The sequence below is a fragment of the Ciconia boyciana genome, chromosome 5, assembly GCF_034638445.1.
Source record: "Ciconia boyciana chromosome 5, ASM3463844v1, whole genome shotgun sequence".
In the NCBI taxonomy this organism is placed as follows: domain Eukaryota; kingdom Metazoa; phylum Chordata; class Aves; order Ciconiiformes; family Ciconiidae; genus Ciconia; species Ciconia boyciana.
Genome location: NC_132938.1, coordinates 35,860,260 through 35,879,523, shown reverse-complemented (window position 1 = coordinate 35,879,523; position 19,264 = coordinate 35,860,260). Strand labels below are relative to the sequence as shown.

Below are 19,264 nucleotides of genomic sequence, written 5' to 3'. Positions count from 1 at the left end.
CATATGTACACTTTAAAACAATGTTAACTTCATTGATGTGAGCAATCTTAGCAAGGAGAAAAATGCAACTCAAGGCCATCTCCTGCTTTCAGCGGAGTCCAGTAACTTGTGAAGTTTCTGATTTCAACAGCATGGAAAGCTATGGAATTGTGGTGAAAGAGATGACCACACTTATTTCACATGGTAAAATGGAGATGTTAGGGCCAGCTCTGTGAGAAATATCATGAACTTTAAGCACTGGTGCAAGAAATGAGAGAAGATGCATTCTGGGATGTATTTTAGACATTATTTGAACTGTCATTTGAGACACAAAGAGTAGAAATATCCAAAAGCTGTATTTTCACTGAAGCTAGGCACTATGAGGCAGAAAAGTCAACTAAACAGCATGGCTAAAGGGGCTGACAGAAAGCTAAAAGAATTCACATGAGCTTTTGAACTTTGTATCACTAGTGACCAACTCATATGTTTAATTCAATGATCTTCATGATGCACCTAGATCAAAAGAGAGGTAAATGGAGATAAGAGTTTTAAAGGGCATTACATGGAAATGCTGGAAATAAAGACTTTTTGAAGGGAGACCACTTAATCTACCTGATAGTATCCAATACCTGTAATCCAGTAACAAATGTTTACTTACAGTTATACTGAAAAGATTATGCTGTAGTAGAACTCAGCAGATCAGGTGAATTACAGTCTCATGAACCCCACTAGCTTTGCCATCTAACTGATGCCTCTCGAAATGGTATGTTTTGGAACAGTTCCAGCAAAAATAAACCCAACATCTTCTACTATTTATCTTCATTGTATCATCTCATCCAAAGACAGCTGTGCAAATTTAAGTAGGAAATTGCCTCAGTGAGGCATGATCATGATCATGAAAGAACATCTAATTACATAGTTCATTTCAAGGTAAATTTTTCAAGGTGTATTGGACACATATTCTCTGAATAAAACACTTTTGTGAACAAATGGCATTTAGAAGGAAGGATATTTGGAGAAAAACTCAAGTGTTTTCTTTTTAAGTTATCATTCTTGCAACATGCAAGGTACATTTTCAGAATTTCACAAACTGCACAAAATTTTTTTTAAAAATGTATGGGAGGATCAAGACTGAATTGCATACTGACAGACTCATAGACCACTCACAAAAGAGCAGGGAGAGTACCAAACTTGAAAGTCATAAATTAGTATATGTAATTATATATATGGAATATATACAGCAGTCCACACAACGGAGTCTCTATACAGACACAAGTTTTGAAGTAATGGGTCACAAATGTGGAAAACAAAATCACAATCTGCCATATCCAGAATAGATGACTTACCCAAAAGATAAATTCACAAATTTCTGCCTCAGCTCTAAAGTACTACAGAATAAATCACATCTAAACTTGGAATTCACTGTATTTAGAGAATGTATCACTCAAGCTTTATAAAGGGACTGAAGCCAATGTATTGCATTATTATGGCTACTCATTTAATAGAGATAGTAGGTCTCCCTCAGATAAGGTAGTCTGACATTGTGCTTGTAAGATGTGAAAGGATCCAGAAAGCCTCAGGTGAGATGACTTTAGTGGAAGCAACAGTCCAGAATAAGGACAGTTCTTAATACTTTTTCTTGAAAAGTTCTACAGTGCCACTGAAGCTGAAAAGCTTCCTTTTTGCTAAGCCTAAATATGCTAAACTAGGCATGCTTTGAACTAATGCATCCATCACTGAAATAAATCTGATTATGCAGTGTCTGAAACTCTTTGAGAGGCTAGGGGCATTCCTGAGTGTTGTACATTTGTAATGATTCATATAGTCCTTTAAAATACGCAAGTTTCAGAAAAGAATTTTGGTCAATAGACTCGGAAATACACCTAGAAAGGCAAGAACCATAAGTAGTGTGAATTTGTCATGACAAATGTTAACAGCACAGCCCTAAGGCACCCTCCCAACTACAATTTGTATTGATCTTGAAGATCCTAACATAGATCTTAAGAAATAAGAAGAGTCTATGCACTTAACTACAAACATTTAAGATCAAATAATCAAATAGGTGGTGGAAAAAAATTAACTACTCTGGATAAGGAAAATGGATATGATAAAAAAAGATGAAGAATCAGCTAAACTGGGCACACTAGATACACAGTATTACACATTTTTTCATATTCTTTGGGGGATAAAGTCAACTGTGGAATAGTGGAATACTTTGACAAAAGAACTAAGTGACTAATTCAGGGACATTACAGGCATCCATGCAATGGCTAAGGACATGACACAAACTCAGAGAGACTATGAGGAGGCATTGAAGAAAGCAGTGACAGAAAATAGCAAGTTGGATCAGATAACATTGAGGACATAGTGAAAGAAATCAAATACATTAACTATACGTTCTCTCCATGGAAAACCAAGCTGATTGGCAGAAAAGCTGCAGTCATAGTCTGGTACAAGGCTTCTATGTGGCACAGAGCTGCTGTGGAAGGTTATATTCCCTGCACAGTTGTTTCAGATAAAGAATCACTGACTGCCCTGCTGAAACAAAAGACCATTCCAGAATGAAGCTGGGAAATGTTCATTGGAACATAACAAAGTATTGGAACAAGTAAATTCAACAGCAGAACTGGGATGCTACACACAAGCCAGTATCATTCAAACAGTGAAGTCTAAAAATGGCTTAGGAACTGGGCTTTTACAATACTACAACAGTAGCTGTAACAGGAGACAGACGGTTGTAACATAAGAAAGAAATAGATTCTCAGCTGAGAAGAAATTACTTATCATTGCATATGCCTCAAAGAAATATCAACAAATATATAAACAATATGGGTCAAACTAAACCAGACTGCAGTCAATGCCAGATGATAGTTAATTTTCTTGGCAAATATTTCCAAGGTTATGCTGAGCATTACTTCAGTTGAAAAAAATTGATCTTAAAGTCATATTCCTATTTCAGTTTGTATAGAAGGGAATCAAAAAGGTCACCCTATTCCTTTTTCTTCTTCAAGTATATGATTAACTCTGTCTATGGCATTCCTATACATACCTGCCTATTCCATCTGTATCTTAAATCAGCATGTGATCTAATATCTTTCTTGTCCTGGACTAATTTTTTACACTGTCCAAATCTCATTTACAAAGTATTACAGACTCTCACAGAACTTCACAAACTCTGAAAAATGAATATCTATAAGATCCTTTAGCATCTGTGGCATCTTCAGTTACAAAGCCAAAGACTTCATGTCCAATTAGACTTGGACAGAATCATCTCCAGAGAATACACAGGTCCTTAAAAGAGAGTCACTACTTTTAACTACAGCTGAGTCCAGATTCTTCTAATACTAGACTTTTGAAACATCTCATATGGTTGCAATTTTTTGTTCCATATTCAGAAAGGCCTTACTCTTCTTATTTCATTATGGACTTCTGTCACCTATTTTTTGGTGTCAATAGTTTGTGTACTGTATATGCTATTACTGCTCAAAGGGCTTTACAGAGTATCAAAGAAAACAGTTGAGACCCAAACAATAGTTAGCTGTATAAGTAAAAGTCATTGGTGACAGAGGAACCTTGCAGTGATGTTTTTTCTGTATTCGCAAACCTAGCAGATGGGAATTTCAGGTGCCCACGAGCTTCAGGTTCAAAATTATTCTACCATTTGCTCCACTTAACTGAGACAAATTCCAAGACTCATGTTAATCCCTTTTTCCACAGTCTCTCCTCTCAGAACAGTGCCAGGACACCATGAAATTTTGAAGGCAATGCTGAGTCATTAAAATAAGTAATCTGTCTGGACAATTAACAAAGCATTAGGTACTGGTTTAAACAGCTTAACTCCAAGCAGTCTTTTTTTCCAGTGGCCATAATCCAAACGAGAACTTGAAACAGCAAGAAGCGAAGAACACTTGTCAGTAAATGTTACTAAGACACTTGCAGAGTAATACTGTATTTCAGATGGTTCAAATTTATTTTTTTCTCTACTTACTATAAAATTCTTATCTTTTGAAATTGTTTTGACTGAAGTTATGTTATTGCTGCACTTTCTTTCAGGTACTATTAGTAGTAGTTATTAACTGTGATGCTATCAAGCCTATCTACCTATGTAGAAAATACTTACCTTCTTAGCTGAACATTTCTGGTATTTCACAATGATTTGTAAACTGAAGGGATTTGATGTAGAGGCAGAATAAATATGAAATGCTAAAGTGTAATTTTTAAAGTCATTGTTTCCTAAGTGTAGTCACAGTTTAATATGATGTAGGGTTTGATGTAGAAAATACATGTAGAAAAATTGCCTAGCAACTGCAAAAAGCAATAGAAGCCAATGGATTTAGCTATTTTCTACACTGACAGCTTGAAAATCATGACATAAAGCAAGAACTATGATGGGATCTAATGAAATGTAATGAATTAAAAGCTTTGGCTAGGAATAAATATGGAAGGAAAGACATGACAGATAGAAGGACAAAAAAAAGAGAACAGTACTAAAAGCAAAAGTCCCAGGGAGAACAAGAAATAGAAGTCACATGTACACAAGTGCTCAGAAATTTAGTATTCAATATATTGACACAGACTGAAAGAAAAAGGTCACTTCTGAACTTTGAGTATGGGTATAGAGTCAATGAAGTCTACAGAGGACTGGGAAGATGGTTCTGGAAGACAAGAAGGAAAAGGACAACTGATGCCCTTTCGTTAGAACTTCAGCAGAAGATTTTTTAAGTCTAATCTTCTGAAGGAGCACAAATAACAACATTGGAGAGCTTGCTGCCATTTGTTGTTGAAGAGCTGGAAAAACAACCTAAAGCTGCTTGAAAACTCCAGAGAAATAAAAGGCAAGAGAAAAATGACAAAACGAACTATGCCCACTTGCATTTATTATTCAGTACTTTAAAGCATGCTAGATAACATGCATTTTTGTTTTAGTTATGAGCAGCAAAATGTTTCATTATCCTTGTCAGATAATGAACAGGTAGGAGAACTGAATCAAATGGATTCCCTTAATACTGCAATCTGAAATGGTCAGAAGCCTGGTGGAATCAAGATGTCCTGAACAAAAGAGCAGGTCCTTCTGGAAAGCCTCCTTGTGACAAGGATTATGATGGGGCCCTAGTACCATGCAGGTCCGTCTCTCACGGATGGTGCAGAGGCATCCTTGAAGTAGGTGTACTGTTCTGCATGGTGGCTGAGGAGGATTCCAAGTTGGAGCTAAAAACTAAGTTGAATAATTAATTTCAGGGCAGATAAATCAGGGTACTTATCAAAATCAGGATAGTTATCAAATGACACCAACTGCAGAAAAACTCAATCCAAAATGTTCTGGGCTCTGAAGGGTCCAATTTCTTTTCCAGGAGCAAGAGAAATAAAAGAAAGCAAGAAAGCATGAGAGAGAACAGCACCATTTTGAGGCTGCTAGCTGAATGACACCCTGTGGACTAAAATCACCTTGAACGCCTGAAAGTTTGCAGTGAGGCCCTTTCTGTCCACCATGAGTACTGTAATTATTGCAGCTGTAATCACTGGGTAGGGTGTGGAGCTTCTAAACCTCACAACAGTCTCCGGTAGGACAGACAGACTCCAGCCCCAAGTAACCATGTAGGTACACATGCAAAGAGACTAGTAGCTTACTTCTAATAACTAACTCCACACTTAGACCTGTGAGAGGAAGGTTGGTTTTAGGATTACTGCCTAATTAGTGCCCTACTGTAGCTGACATATTAATCTAACCTTTCCAGTTATACTGCATGCCTAACTTGTCAGCTCATCTGACTCTTTTCTTACCTCAGTAGCTGCTCAGAGTTTCTGAATATAGAAGGCATAATATTATTTTAATTTACAGATGATCATTAGAAAGTCCTTTATTTCCAGTACCATTCCAATGTACTAAAAATGTCCATTTTTTAGTGTTTCTGGAAAAAGTATTTGGTCACATACTACATTTGTACTTATCACATGAATATGTAGAAATGCTCCTACAAAATAAATTCTTAAAATAATGTTAATAAGTATATCTTCAGAATGGGTTTTAGCTTAAATTAAACATATACTGGAGCTGCAACCCAGTGTTACTACTGGCAATTGCATTTACTTCCTTGGAATACCTGTGTAAGAGAGTAGACCAAAAAACGACACAAGCAAATTCATGATTTGGAGATTTATTTGCAAGACAAGCAAGTTTCATGTTTTTGAGTAAAGTAAGCAGTCTGTCCAGTCATCACAAGGAATGGTCAGCAATTCAAAAGACACAAAGAGCTGAAATCTCTGTGAAATTTGAATCTGATCAAGAAAGCTTTCTGAGTAAATATGGGGACAGGACATAATATGAATATCTGACTATAAGCAAAAGATGGTAGAAATCACTTCACTGCTTTGGTGGTAGTCCATGAAGTTATCTCTGCACAAGAAAGATGTGCTCAAGCAGCTAGACTCCAGTAAGCATTCTGGCAGCAAAGCCTTGTTCACTGCAACAGCTTGAGAAAAGTAAAACAGAAGACCCACTAGAAAAGCTTACAATGAAGGGATGTGTCACTATTGTGACAAACGGGATACCCCAGTACAAAACAAGCAGATTGCAAATTCTGCCTCCACTAAATTGCTTCAACTTAGCTTATTTGCTTCTTTTTTACCATTCATACTTACGCATTTACATGTTTGTCAGATTCAGCCCTATCTTTGGGCATGTTTTAGATAATGATCGCTGCAAGCAGTATTAACAAGGTGCAAGGGCAAGCTTTGTACAACTGTATAATCTCCTCTAGATTGTCACTAAGTATGCATTATAATGGATACTTTATAATGGCTACTATAATGGATACTTTATAATGGATACGATAAAGGAATAATTGCAAAAGCAGCACTCAACCTCCTTTTAAAATGCTAGTAGTCATAATGCCCCTAAGAACAGTGCAGCATCTCAGTATTCTATTATTATAGAGTGTATAAAAAACAGCTTTCACAGAATGTGTAATGGATCCCATAAGGGAGAGACCCAAGTCAATAACAACTCTAAAACAAGTGTCTTTCAGACAAAACCTGACAGATCTACCCTCAATGGAAAAATGCAAGGGAAAAAAGAAAAAAGGAAAAAAAACTTCAGGAGCAAACAATTTAGCAAGGATAGTGCAAAGTTATTCTTCAATATGGCAGTGGTCATCTTCATGCCATCTTCAGCATAATAACCAGTGGGGTATGGACCATCTAAAGAAAAAGTGCAAATGTATGATGAACAGAAGCAGGACAAATTCCTAGGAACGTCCAAAAATAATTGAACAAAAGTGGGTATGTTAGGTAGATACAAAATACTGTTGGAGGAGAGCGTCTATGAACAAGACAAGTATTATGCCATAAAAACTATGAAAATCAAGGCAGGTTTCCAGCAACTAAAAAAATGTTCGTAGTTGACAATCTTATCGGGCACTGCAGAGATTCCCAGTAGTGGGATACACTGAATGAGCAAGAGAAAAAGGAATCAGAAGAGCTGCAAAAAACAGGAGTAGGATGTACAAAAATTTGTAAAAGAAGCTGCAAAAGAAATGCCCAATTATTTGCTAAAAACAATGTTTGAAAACCTTTGCTGCAAGAAAGTCCAAGAAAATCTGACTGCATTTTGAGCTCTACATTAGGTATTTCCTATATGCCAAGACACAAACTTGGGTTCTTCTGTCTTCTCTGTACTTGCCAGTATTCAGAGGAGATGAAAAGCTGTTTTACCCAGTCTGATGGGGATTACTGTTAACTCTGTAGTCCTGGACGCTTACATGCAAAATAGTTAGAATGAGCTTGGCCAGTGAAAGATATGTTTATGTGACACTTATTGATACAAAAATCCCTGTGGGAGCTGTTGTAATAAGCATGAATTACAGAAACATTGATGCTGTTCTAATTTATACCATGAACTAAACCCACCACCTGTGTCTAGATGGAGGAAAGATAAAGAAACATTCCTGTCCTTCCTTCCTGTCAGACATGCTGAATATTGTTCTCCTGCATACGAGAGATCCTCATTTCTAGAGAGAGTGTGTATATTCACAAGCAATATACAAAACTATGAGTTACAACGTGCCAGTGGATGCTTGTCGTGGTTTAACCCCAGCCAGCAAATAAGCAGCACGCAGCCGCTCGCTCACTCGCCCCCAGTGGGATGGGGAAGAGAATCGGAAGAGTAAAAGTGAGAAAACTCATGGGTTGAGATAAAGACAGTTTAACAGGTAAAGCAAAAGCTGCACACACATGCTGCATTAGGGGGGAAAAAAAAAAAAGAAAAGAAAATGAAAATGTACTTTCTGCAAAAATACCCAGATAATTAGAGGAAATGTTTCTAGGTGGATCTCTATCTGTACATAAAACCAACATATACCACAAAATGGAACAACCTTTGGTACGAGTACCTTCTGCAACATGGTAAAACCCAGTAGGATTTACGTATGCTTTAATACAAATGTGCTTCTGTGTATCCCCAAAACAAGACATAGCCAATACTAAGAAACTCCTTAGCAACAGGTATTGAAATGTGTTGCATCATCAGGAAGGGAGAGTAAGATGGATTTATAAGGCACTGCAGAGATTCTCAACAGTATGGTTCCTTAGACAAGGAAAAAAAATCAAGAGGAGAGCTGAAAACATAGTGGTTGGAGATAAGCAGATTGATAAGAGACATTTCCAAAGGAATATCATACATATATATAATGATGTCATATTTGGCAACAGAACCACCAGACAATCCGTACAATGAGGCTATAGCAGCAAAACCCCAATTCTGTAATTTATTCTGCTTAATGAACATATTAAAGAACTATGAGTTTCTAGAAAGCAGAAGAGGACAAAGATAATATCAAGGATAAACTGACATGATCTGACCAGACAACTCTAGTACAAGCAAACTGTCTTTGACCTCAGTAACATAATATGCATTTGTTAAACAAAAAAAAACCCTAGAAAGGACAGCACTGCAGTAGTAGATGATCTCTTGTTTTTTCTTTATTCCCAGGGGCGTTCTTGAAGCATCAATTCTCAGACTTAATAGCTTGCATACCCACTGTACATGAAATTGTAAGTGGCTTCCCATGATGCATTCACCTCAGGATATATAGATCAGGCACTTATGATCCTGATCTGTATCAGCTTTATTGCAAGGATATCAGTGATCCAACGAAAATCCTGTTCTGACTCCAAAGTTGTGGTAAAGATTTCTCTGCTTACCACACTTTAGGTTTAAGATTGTTAGTAGTATAGCAGCCTTCTTACTCATGGGCAAGCATTACAACCACAAAAGTGAAAGGAGACAGGCACTCACCTTGGTAAGAGGTTTGTTATTGATTTCAGTAAAACCAGGATTTCGCTTTTAGGGAAGGTATTTCCAGAGATCAGGCGTACTCCTGGGGGTAGTGCTCTCTTGCAGAAGGTGAAAGGTTATTTTGTAAATAGACTAACAGAATTTTATATCCGCCTTTTTTTGACTAGCAAAATGACAGCCAAGAGATGATGTTTTTATTCTCACTCATTACAAGAATAGAGAGATGTTAAGTAATGTTAGGTAACATTGGTACAATAGCAAAAGCATGTAAACTGACAGAAAATACATTTAGGCAGGAAGAATACCCTTCTTGAGTTGGAATGAGGAGAAAAAGCTATAACTTAAGGTGAAGGGTGATTCTGAAAGGATTTCTGTGAACACCTACTACACCTGGAAGTTGGACTTGATGATAGAGAAGGTCCCTTTCAATCCTTTATTCTAAGTGAGAACTAATTCAGTAACACAGATTCAGGGAAGGTTGGGAGATGTAATATGGCATAACGGAAATGTGGGGAAGAACCTCGGTTTTGTATTTGCAAATTATGTGAACCTGAATGTTAGGTGCAGGCATTACAGTACATTATAATACTCAAATTGCAGAAGGCAGACCCCAGAATTACACAGCCAGAGATAATCTGGAGACATACCTTTAATGTAAATAATTACTATAAGACAGACCATATGAATGCAAAATACACATAAACTGTTAATAAAAAAACGTGGCATTTTTTTTATTTATAGGCCATTAATTCTTCATCCAAAAGGAAAAAAAAAAAATGCAACTGATTCATTTGCATTTATGCAAACTTCCATTCTTCATAATATGTAAGTCCCATATTTTCAACAATATCCAGTCTCAACATAAGTCTGTGGATGCTGTTACTTAAGAAAAAACAAAACAAAACAAAACAACAAAGACTGCTGAAGGAGGATAAAAAGGCATTGCAATTCTTCATTTTATGAGCGACTTTGTGATGTTTGACTGAAGGGGCAAATAGTGGCTGCTAATAAGGGAAATTCACATAAAGAGGTACCTTCCTTTCAATATCTCTAACACAAAAAAATCCATACCCTAACTGTATTGGGCTAAGAACACTCTTTCACCTCTGAAAATGAAATCACTGCTTTTCTACCCAACACAGACAGGGAGAGGAATGTGTCCTTAAAAATCAAGTAAGACTAAGGAGTAGAAAACTGCTCATCACTCAGTCTGGAAAACAGGAACACCAAATGAAATCCATAGCTACTACCCAGGGGGGAAAGAACATTGATGATTCTTCCCCAAAACACACACAAAGATAGGTATCTGCTGAAACTTCTCTAGGGTGTGACTGGATACCAATTTTCAAGGCCGATTCCTGTACTCATGCCCATTCATCACTTTGGCCAATAGCTATAGAGTTGGCCATCTTGTCTGGCTAAAAACGTAGTACTGACTGTTGCACTGTAACCACACTAGGCTAATACTCAGGTTCAGCTGGAATGGCCTACTAACAAAAGCAATGTGAGAGACTGACCTTACACAAAACCAAGGGAGCAGCTGACCTCTGTCAGCACGGGGACAGAGTACCTCTGCTTGGTAACCTCTCCCTGAAGACCAGTTCGTTTTGCTAACCTTGCACCTGCACCCCAAAAGCAAAGTCAAGGTGATATCATATAAATAGACCTTATATTTCAGCATCACATGTAGCATCACACGTACACATCATGTAGAATGGGTTTCTGTAGGCCTGAATGGAAAAGTTACATATCCTGCCCAACTTACACAACAAAGTTAGCTAAATGGTCTGTTTAAAGGTGTGGACAGAAAAATAAAATATAATTAACCTGAAACAATCCATAAACCTTTCCAGCTGCTTAGTATGTATTTGAATAGACAATTCCACTGCTTGGCCACACATAGCAGGGTTTGAAATCAGCTGCTTCTATTCTCTCTTTTGTTTTAGAGAGCAGGGGACCTTAGGAGTTAGGGGAGATTAGAGAGTCTGAGTGAAGCACTGAAGGACTTTCTTAGAACTCTAGCACTGGAAAAGATGAGGAGTCCCCCATGACCAAAATAACCCCAGCTTTCCCCCGGCCAAACCCGGACAACCTAATTCAAGTCCTTTACTCAAGTATAGGACTCTGAGATAATCAAGAGCTGCATTTTTATGATCATCAATAAGGTAATAACTATTCTTCAAAAAGCATATCTAATGATATGACCTGGTACTGTATTAGATAATTTATAAAATGAAAAGAATGAGCTGAAAAATCTTTTACTTTTGGTGCAAGGTGTTTCTTCAAGGAAGGGGTATAAGTTTGCCTTCTCTTTACAGATAACAAGCTTCATTAAAAAAAGAACTATAGGACAAAACTGTACACTTACTGGTTGTTTATTACCACAAAACTATTTAGAAGTTACAGAAGTCACTATTTAAAAGTTATAAACAAACTTACTGATTATAGCTTCGTTTCTGCTCTACTTGAACAAGAAAAGATTAAAAAGTTTGCAGCATGCTTATCATCTGAATCTAAGGGTATCGGTGAAGTTTTTGTCTATTTTATCCATCCTTAAAACTAAGAAGATAATCAGACCTTTATTTTGTCCTGTAAGATAGGAACCTGGATTATCCCACTGAACTGTAAGAATGCCCATCTTTGTGACTTCAGGATTTTGAAAGAACACTTCTTTAGTAGCAGCATTTGTATTATAGTCTCAAGCATTATTTAACTACACATGTTAAATACATGTTTATTTGTTCATTAAATAAGCAAACATTAAAATGTTAACAAACTGTGTTCTGTTATCTTGAAGAATTCTTAGTAACACTTGTCCTCCTGAAACAGAGGTTGGTAATTGTTTCTCAGGAGTGGCAAATGTGGAATTTGAGGCAGCTCATAGATGTGAGTAGAAGAAAAATTGCCAACAGCAAGGGTGACAAGGTTCTTATTGAGGTTGCAAAATTAAACTGTGATGCACAGCATTGAATTGACACTGCAACATTTTTATTGCCCTAGGAAAGCAAGCCTCATTGTACAAACAGAATGGACATTGTCATATCAGCATTGGATGACTGTTGGTAGCATTTTTTGTCGCTAGACTTGCTGATGATGTCTTATGCTAGAAAGACATGAAGTATCTATGTTATAACAAGATAAGAAACTGGCTAGTGTAAAAAGAAATAGAAAAGGGATAAGAGTAGAAGCAGATCAGAAATTGCTAACGAAAAGATTAAGGATGAAAAAAATCTTAATGACAAAAGGGAGAACCCCTCCAAAAAAATAACCTAAAAGAGACAGCAAATAGTGTAGCGTATCAGTACCATTGTCTGCTGGCAGCAGCAAACTAGAAAAAGCAGTGCCTCTAAAAACTTCAGAATGCAGAATCTTGCAGAAAGAATAAATAGCTGAGTTTGACAGACATATTAGTAAGAATAGAGTATTGATTATTTGAAATACTCATCTCTACCTTTGGCCATTGACAGCACAGTGCCATTTAAACAGGTTTCTGAAGTAAACCTTTCATTCAGTAAATTATTCAGTCAAAACCAGTCTGAGGAACAGCTTTATTTAAACTGTATTTTTATGCTCAGTTCTATTCAACAATTAGCAAAGTTCAGCATCTCCACTAGACGTTTTCCCTTCTCCCAAACAGCTTACCATTTTTAATACTCGAAGTTATTCATGTCTGAAATAATGTTCATTGCCATCAACATCTCAGTTTTCGTCAGAACCCTGAATTTGTGCTACAACTTGATCTTCTACAAGTTATCTCCTGTGAGTCAAATATTTGTCAGGCTACCCATTTTCTCTCGGGGTACAAAAAGTCCAAGGATCACCTGTGAACAAACAATGATTCCATTAGTCTGAATTTACAACAGGAGTTTTATTTATTAGATAAAACAGTCTTTAATAGAGCATTTAACATTATCGTTTTAAAACTAAAAAACAAAACATCATCAAGAACAATTGTATTCTGAAAAGGCTGATGAGATCTCCAATCTGATTATCAAAAGATAGTTCCATTCTTATATTAAAAATTTATATTCTAGAAAATGCACTAAGAGAGGAACACTCTTCAACTAGATTCTTACACTGCTCAAACCAAAACCCAGGGCCAGTTTGAAAAGCCTCCAAAAAAAATTCTTACTGATAGATCCCGTCCCCCAGTTTTGCAATTGGCTGTACTATTTAACAAATATTGGATTTAAAAAAAATCGTAAGTAGCTGTGTTCCTTAGTTCTTCCATAAGTGACGTCACTGATCTCACAGATTTTGGTCAAGGATTACTCCTGAGTTCATTATTCTTTTGAGCACTCATAGAGCTGTCCTTACAGAACTGTTTGGACCTAATGCAGCTGAGGCAGATTTAGCATATGAACATTGTTTTTTCCCTTTTTCATTGCCATCTGATTCAGAAAAGTAGTTAACACACATACTTAAGTTTAAGCATGTGTGCAGTCCTAGTGAAGTCAGCTGTACCTTGCTGCTCTAAGGCCCTGGAGCCTCAGCAATGTCAGACTTCCTCTCTGCCTTCTTCACTAGTAACAAAAATTAGTTTTAGCAACAAGACATTTGGGCCAAGAACATGGGAAACTGGGAAAAAGTACAAAAACTCAAATGCATCTAGCACAGAACAGAGATTGGTGAGAAGGGGGTGAATGCAGCGTTCTGCCCTGATGTTGTAAGTGCTGGTTACCAGCTTGGCACCAGTCCCTGGTGTTATCCCAACTCATGTCAGGTGTTAGCAGGCAGGACAGGTACAGAAGAGTGAGGGTGAGCCTGCTGGGACTCTCTTCTTGCCTGCTGGAGGCTCCCTTCCAACCCAGGAGTCTGTTGGAGGGGTAGCCAGGGCACCTTTGGACCTCATCATCACATAAAGCACCCAGGTAAAAGCAACCAACCAGGCCAAGGGAACAGTTTCAAAAGGAAGAGAAAGAAGAGCAAGAGGGATAATAGCACTCAAAAGAGCTTTCTTCATTGACCTTAAGAATGGTCCAGTCCTGCAGTCACTAAGTACCCAAATCCCCCGTCACCAAAACGATAGGTGCGTGATAACTGACATTTTAACGTAACAAGCAGTAAACTAATCTCCATAGTCAAAGACTTACAACTGCTCCCTCACCTTGTTCTTGATGCATTGTTTTTCTTGGTGTGGGTAACAACAAAGGCATAAGGATACTAACAATCACTGAATTTGCATGTAATATTACAGAAATCACTTTAAATGATCTCTTCAGTTTTCTGAGATGCTCTAATCCAATGTTGATAGTTTCAAGTAAAACTCCACTTGTTGCAAAAAGTACTAGTATTTCTTTAATCCACCTTCCCTAAGGCTAGTTATTTCATCTTTTCGGGCTGGGACTTGTTGAATGACCTTATTTCTGATCTATGAATATTAGCAATGGAAAAAATGAGACACACTAGGATTATTTACATCAAACTTCTTTTCAAAAAGAGCTATTCTCATTCTTTTTAAAATTAATTATTAAAGAAAGCACATCAGTTTAAAGTTCAAGCTGCATGAACGTACTGTCAAGATATGGGCATTAAAATCCTTATGCCTTGAATGTTTCCCTTGAACTTTGTTTCAAAGTTAAAAGATCACAGACATCATAAACCAAATTCAGTCTTTGTGTAGGCCAGCATTAAATTGCAGCTGTTCCCATCAGGACTGAATTGGTGTCAGGCACCTGTTAGATTACAAAGCCACCATAAAAAAACCAGACCAGAACTATGAAACTTATTACAAGTCAAGTACATTAAATAAAAGAGGATCCTACCAGTTGCATCATCAGCTTCTGTGTCTAGAAGAGCATCTACTGAAGCCATGCTTGTGACTATGAAGGAGTCTGTAGTATCAGACACTCCTCGCTTGCTGTGACAAACTTCTTTGAGATACTGACTCCTCTGCTTTGATCAATGTCTTTTACTAACCTTCTGACTGTCAAGAAGGTTGCACCACTTGTTGAGAAGGTTTTTCTAGGCCTTCCTACTATTCCCCAATGCACTTTTTTACTCATAAGTCCACAGGTTCAATTTGTAGTTATCTTCCAAAAATATTTACGTAATAGAGAGTGGGACAGAGATGCAAGATGTTTTCCCCCACCAAATCCACCTTTTTGGTAAAGTGTTAGGTACTCCTTATTTCTGTTAGTCCTCTCTTGCAAAGAAGGAAGAAAGTCTTCAGTGAGATAGATACATTTTCTTCAGGAGGTATCTTCCGTTCCTCCCTGACCTTTTTCCAGTGGAATTTTCATCCTGTGTCCTTTTTCCTCAATACATGTGCCAGCAAAAGACTTATTAATATAGGCTGTTGTAAAATCAGAAGTTTCTTTCTTATTACAGCTCTGTAAAAAGTTGTAACTGTCTTTATAATTAGCAAGTTACAAATTAATTGTATGTATAAATCAGATTATTTTCAATGTAATCTCTTCCTGAATAATCTGAATTGGTGTAAACAAGACTTAGGAAACTCTTTCTTCTTCATACTCACAGATATTAGGCCAGAGTTTTCTAAATACTTATGCCTCACCATAAATCTACTTGCCTGAGTAACCCCTTCTTAATTCAATGCCAAGTTTAATAGTGGTGCTCACATAAGTAAAGTTATGCCCAGGCATAGCTTTTTACAGGATTAGTCAAAAACACTTTGCACACCTTTTTGAAGCTAATGAATTATGTTCTTTCCATAGTTTCCTTTTAACCATGTACTAAAAAAATCTTTACTTTGAAGAAAAAGAAGCTTTAAAACTTTAAAAACATATTGTTACTGTTTATTTTTTTCCTAAAACACACTATAAACTATTTCCTATCTCGTACCAAGTATCTACTTGTTTTCAGTAATCCTTAATTTCAGAGGGTAAAACAGTATCTAGTTCACATTCCAGTCTAAAATAATTTCTGTTCAGAAGAATGCTCTGTTCTCCTAGCTGTAGGAGATAAGAACTGCAGCAAACTGGCAACGGTTAACAGGCACTATGACAGAAAAGGCAAGAGCGAGAAATGTAGTAAGAGTGAGCAAGCGAGCACGTGTCGGGATTGAAGAGGGATTACACGAGATCTACAGCAGAGAACATGCGCACACATAGAGCCCGATGATTCAGTTATGTTTCCAGAAAACAGGCACCACGGTTATTTCAGACTTATTACCAGACACGTCTGTATTGCAAACTCCCCACAGAAGCGCTGAAGTATATATTTAGTAATTAAGGGGGAGGAGGAGATCACCCTTTCCCCTGAAATAACCCCAGTAATACGCCTATCTCAACCCTTTCTCCCTCCATCTGAAAATCTCCCAGGGAACAAGGGTAGTCAAGTGCTGACTTGGACTTCTGGAGTCTGATTCTCCTCTCAAATATATAGTATGGTAGTGTGTAACCCTGCCACCTTCAGTGAATGAAATTTCTGTCAGTGAAAGCAAGAAGGGAATATAGCTTTTAGAATTTACATCAGCGGCAACCATAGGGAGAAAAAAAGATAAAATCTGTCAGTCTTTGTTTTGATCCCATGTATTAGCATTCCACTATGGCTGAATAAAAGTGAAACATACAATCCGTTTGAGTTACCTGACTTAACCTTAGGAAGTTAAGCATGCCACTGTTTGCCAGAGCCCAATACTACCTACCTTTATCAGACTAGCTTAAAGCAAAGCCCGGGCTCCAGTTCCCCCTCAGATGAATTTTAAACCACTATCTAATGAACATAGTGGAGTTATATTATAAGAACCCGACAGCCAGTTGTGAAAAAAGTAAAAGCAGCCTCTCAATCGTCATGCAGTGAAATTCTGCTTTCATTAAGAATGCAGCTCTCTTCACAGGCTCCCATATTTTTTTCAATGAAAGATGCACAGGGCTTTGAGTGCACAGATTTGGTACACGTGCGCAGCAGCTGGTCTGACACGGTAAAGCAGAATGAATCTGAGGAAGTTCCTGCCTGTCTGACCAATAATCCATGAACTAAGAGGGATTTACTCAATAGACCATCACAGAATCTACCCTGTTGAAATTAGAGATTTTTTTTTTTTTAAGAACGTGCCTAAATCTGTTTTCTGTCAGATGTTTCCCATTCCCCAAAGACCTAGATAGCAAGTAGGAGGTGAACAAAGAAAATGAAGTTACTGTCTTGGTTATTTTTCTCTGAATCCTGCGATGTCTGTAACTTAGTATTTGCTTGGTTTGAAGCTCCAACCATAGTATTGGTTACTGGAGACATTTCTGTAACTCAAAGAAAATCGATCAGAAGAACAGGATCCAGCATGCACAGACACACACTGTATGCCACAGCAGCATCCCCAGTACCACGTCGAAACTTCATTCTTAAATAAGGCTTACTTGCCTTTCTTTTTTGCTAGGTGGGAACTGTCGAGAGCTAAAAATAGCACCACGATTCGGTGGCGGGCGCTAAAAATACCCTTACCCGCTCGATCCCCGGCTCCGTGCGAGAGATGCAGCCCTTGGCGCCTGTCACAGCCTGTACCCGCTAGCTGGGGGTGCAGGCAGAGGGCGCCGGGCCCTGGAGTTGCGCGCCCGGGCAAAGTTCTGCCGGCGGACGAAGGGGCCAGGGCGCTGCGCCCCGCAGCCGCCGCCCCACCCCACCCCCACCCCGGCCCCCCCGACCCCCCGCCGCCCCTTACCCGCGTTCCGCAGCTTCTTGTTGCGGTAGACGGAGAGGATGACCAGGAGGTTGCCCAGCAGGTCCACCACGATGGTGAAGATGAGGATGGCGGCCAAGGTGGCGGTCACCCAGGGCGGGCGGCGCGGGGCGCCCTCGGCCGGCGGGTCCCGCGGGAGGACGGAGCTGTTCAGATCGCTCCCGTTCACTCTCATCCTGCCGCCGCCTCCCAGGGCAGAGCCGGGTGCCGGCGGAGCGGGCGCACCCGCCAGCGCTGTCCGCCGCGGGGGCGGGTCGGGGCGGGGGTCGCGGCCGCCCTCCGCCGCGGGGCTGCCCGCCCTAGGGCGGAGCGGGGCTGGCGGGAGCGGGCGCCCCTCCCACGGCCACGGCCATGGCCGCGGCCGCTCCGGCGAGGAAGTTTCCCCGAAGTGTGCATGTGCCGCGGCGGGACGCTCTTATAGCCTCCGCGCGCCTCCGCCCCGCCCGCCGCCGTCGCCGCCACCGCTGCCGCCAGGTGACACCGAGCCGCCCCCGCGCCGGCACGTGCGCGGCCGGGGGTTCCAGCTGCCGCGCGGCGGCGGCGCGGCGCCACAGCGCCCCCCCGCGGCGCCCGCGCCCCGCGCGCCCCATTCATGCGCCCGCCGCCCATTCGTTGCCGGCCGCTCCATTCAGCGGCGGAGGCGCGAGCGGGATCCGCCGGTTTTGCCGCCTGCGGTTACGTGGTTCGCAGCGCTCGGGGCTATTTTTAGCTCGCCTGGTTCACGCCGTCTCTTAATTAGGCGCGCGCTGAACTCCCCTCCCCTCTTCCCCCGTCTTTTTTTAACAGCGCACCCGCACAGTAACGTGAGCGCGGCGAGAAACCCCCGTCGGGGAGCGGGTCGGTGCTGCTATAAAAAGCTCCTCGCGAAGCCGCGCTCGCTGCGGGCGGGCGGGCGTCTGAGGACCCGCGTCCCGGGAGCACCACGTGCCGCCGCTGCACGGGGGCGGCGGGGGGAGACACACCGCCCCGGCAGCCCCCCCGCCTTCCCCCACCCGCTCGGCAGCGCGGGCGAGCCGCACGCCGCAGCTACGAGCCCGCTGGGGTCTGGCTCCGCCGTTACCCAAAAGCAGCGCGGGGGGAACGGGCAGCCATTGCCCAGCCGTGAGGAGGAACCGGTTGAGTGAATGGGGTACCCCCTCACCCCCTCGTACGGTGGGTGTGCCGGTAAAAAAAAAAAAAGCACTGTTTTCTGACTGCAATAACGGCACTCGCTCTTCTCGCTTGCGTGGTATAAAGCTGTTTAAACCATCTGAGCAAGCCGGGCATAGGAATTACTCTCCCATTCAGGATAGCAGAGGCTGCGAGCGCGATGGCAATTCACGCTGTGCTCCGCTAAGCGCACGGCTGTGGCCGGCGCT

The 19,264-nt window shown here is 40.3% G+C and overlaps 1 protein-coding gene across 1 annotated transcript in view; it reads right to left on the bottom strand.

Moving 5' to 3' along the window:
• Window positions 1-18,295, bottom strand: part of MTNR1A (melatonin receptor 1A) — a 56,856-nt gene extending 38,561 nt beyond the window's left edge. The window contains exon 1 of the mRNA XM_072862010.1: window positions 17,889-18,295. Within this exon, the coding sequence (XP_072718111.1) occupies window positions 17,889-18,081 (193 nt within the window). The 5' untranslated portion in view covers window positions 18,082-18,295. The remainder of the gene's footprint in view (window positions 1-17,888) is intronic.
• Between the last annotated feature and the right edge of the window lie 969 nt (window positions 18,296-19,264).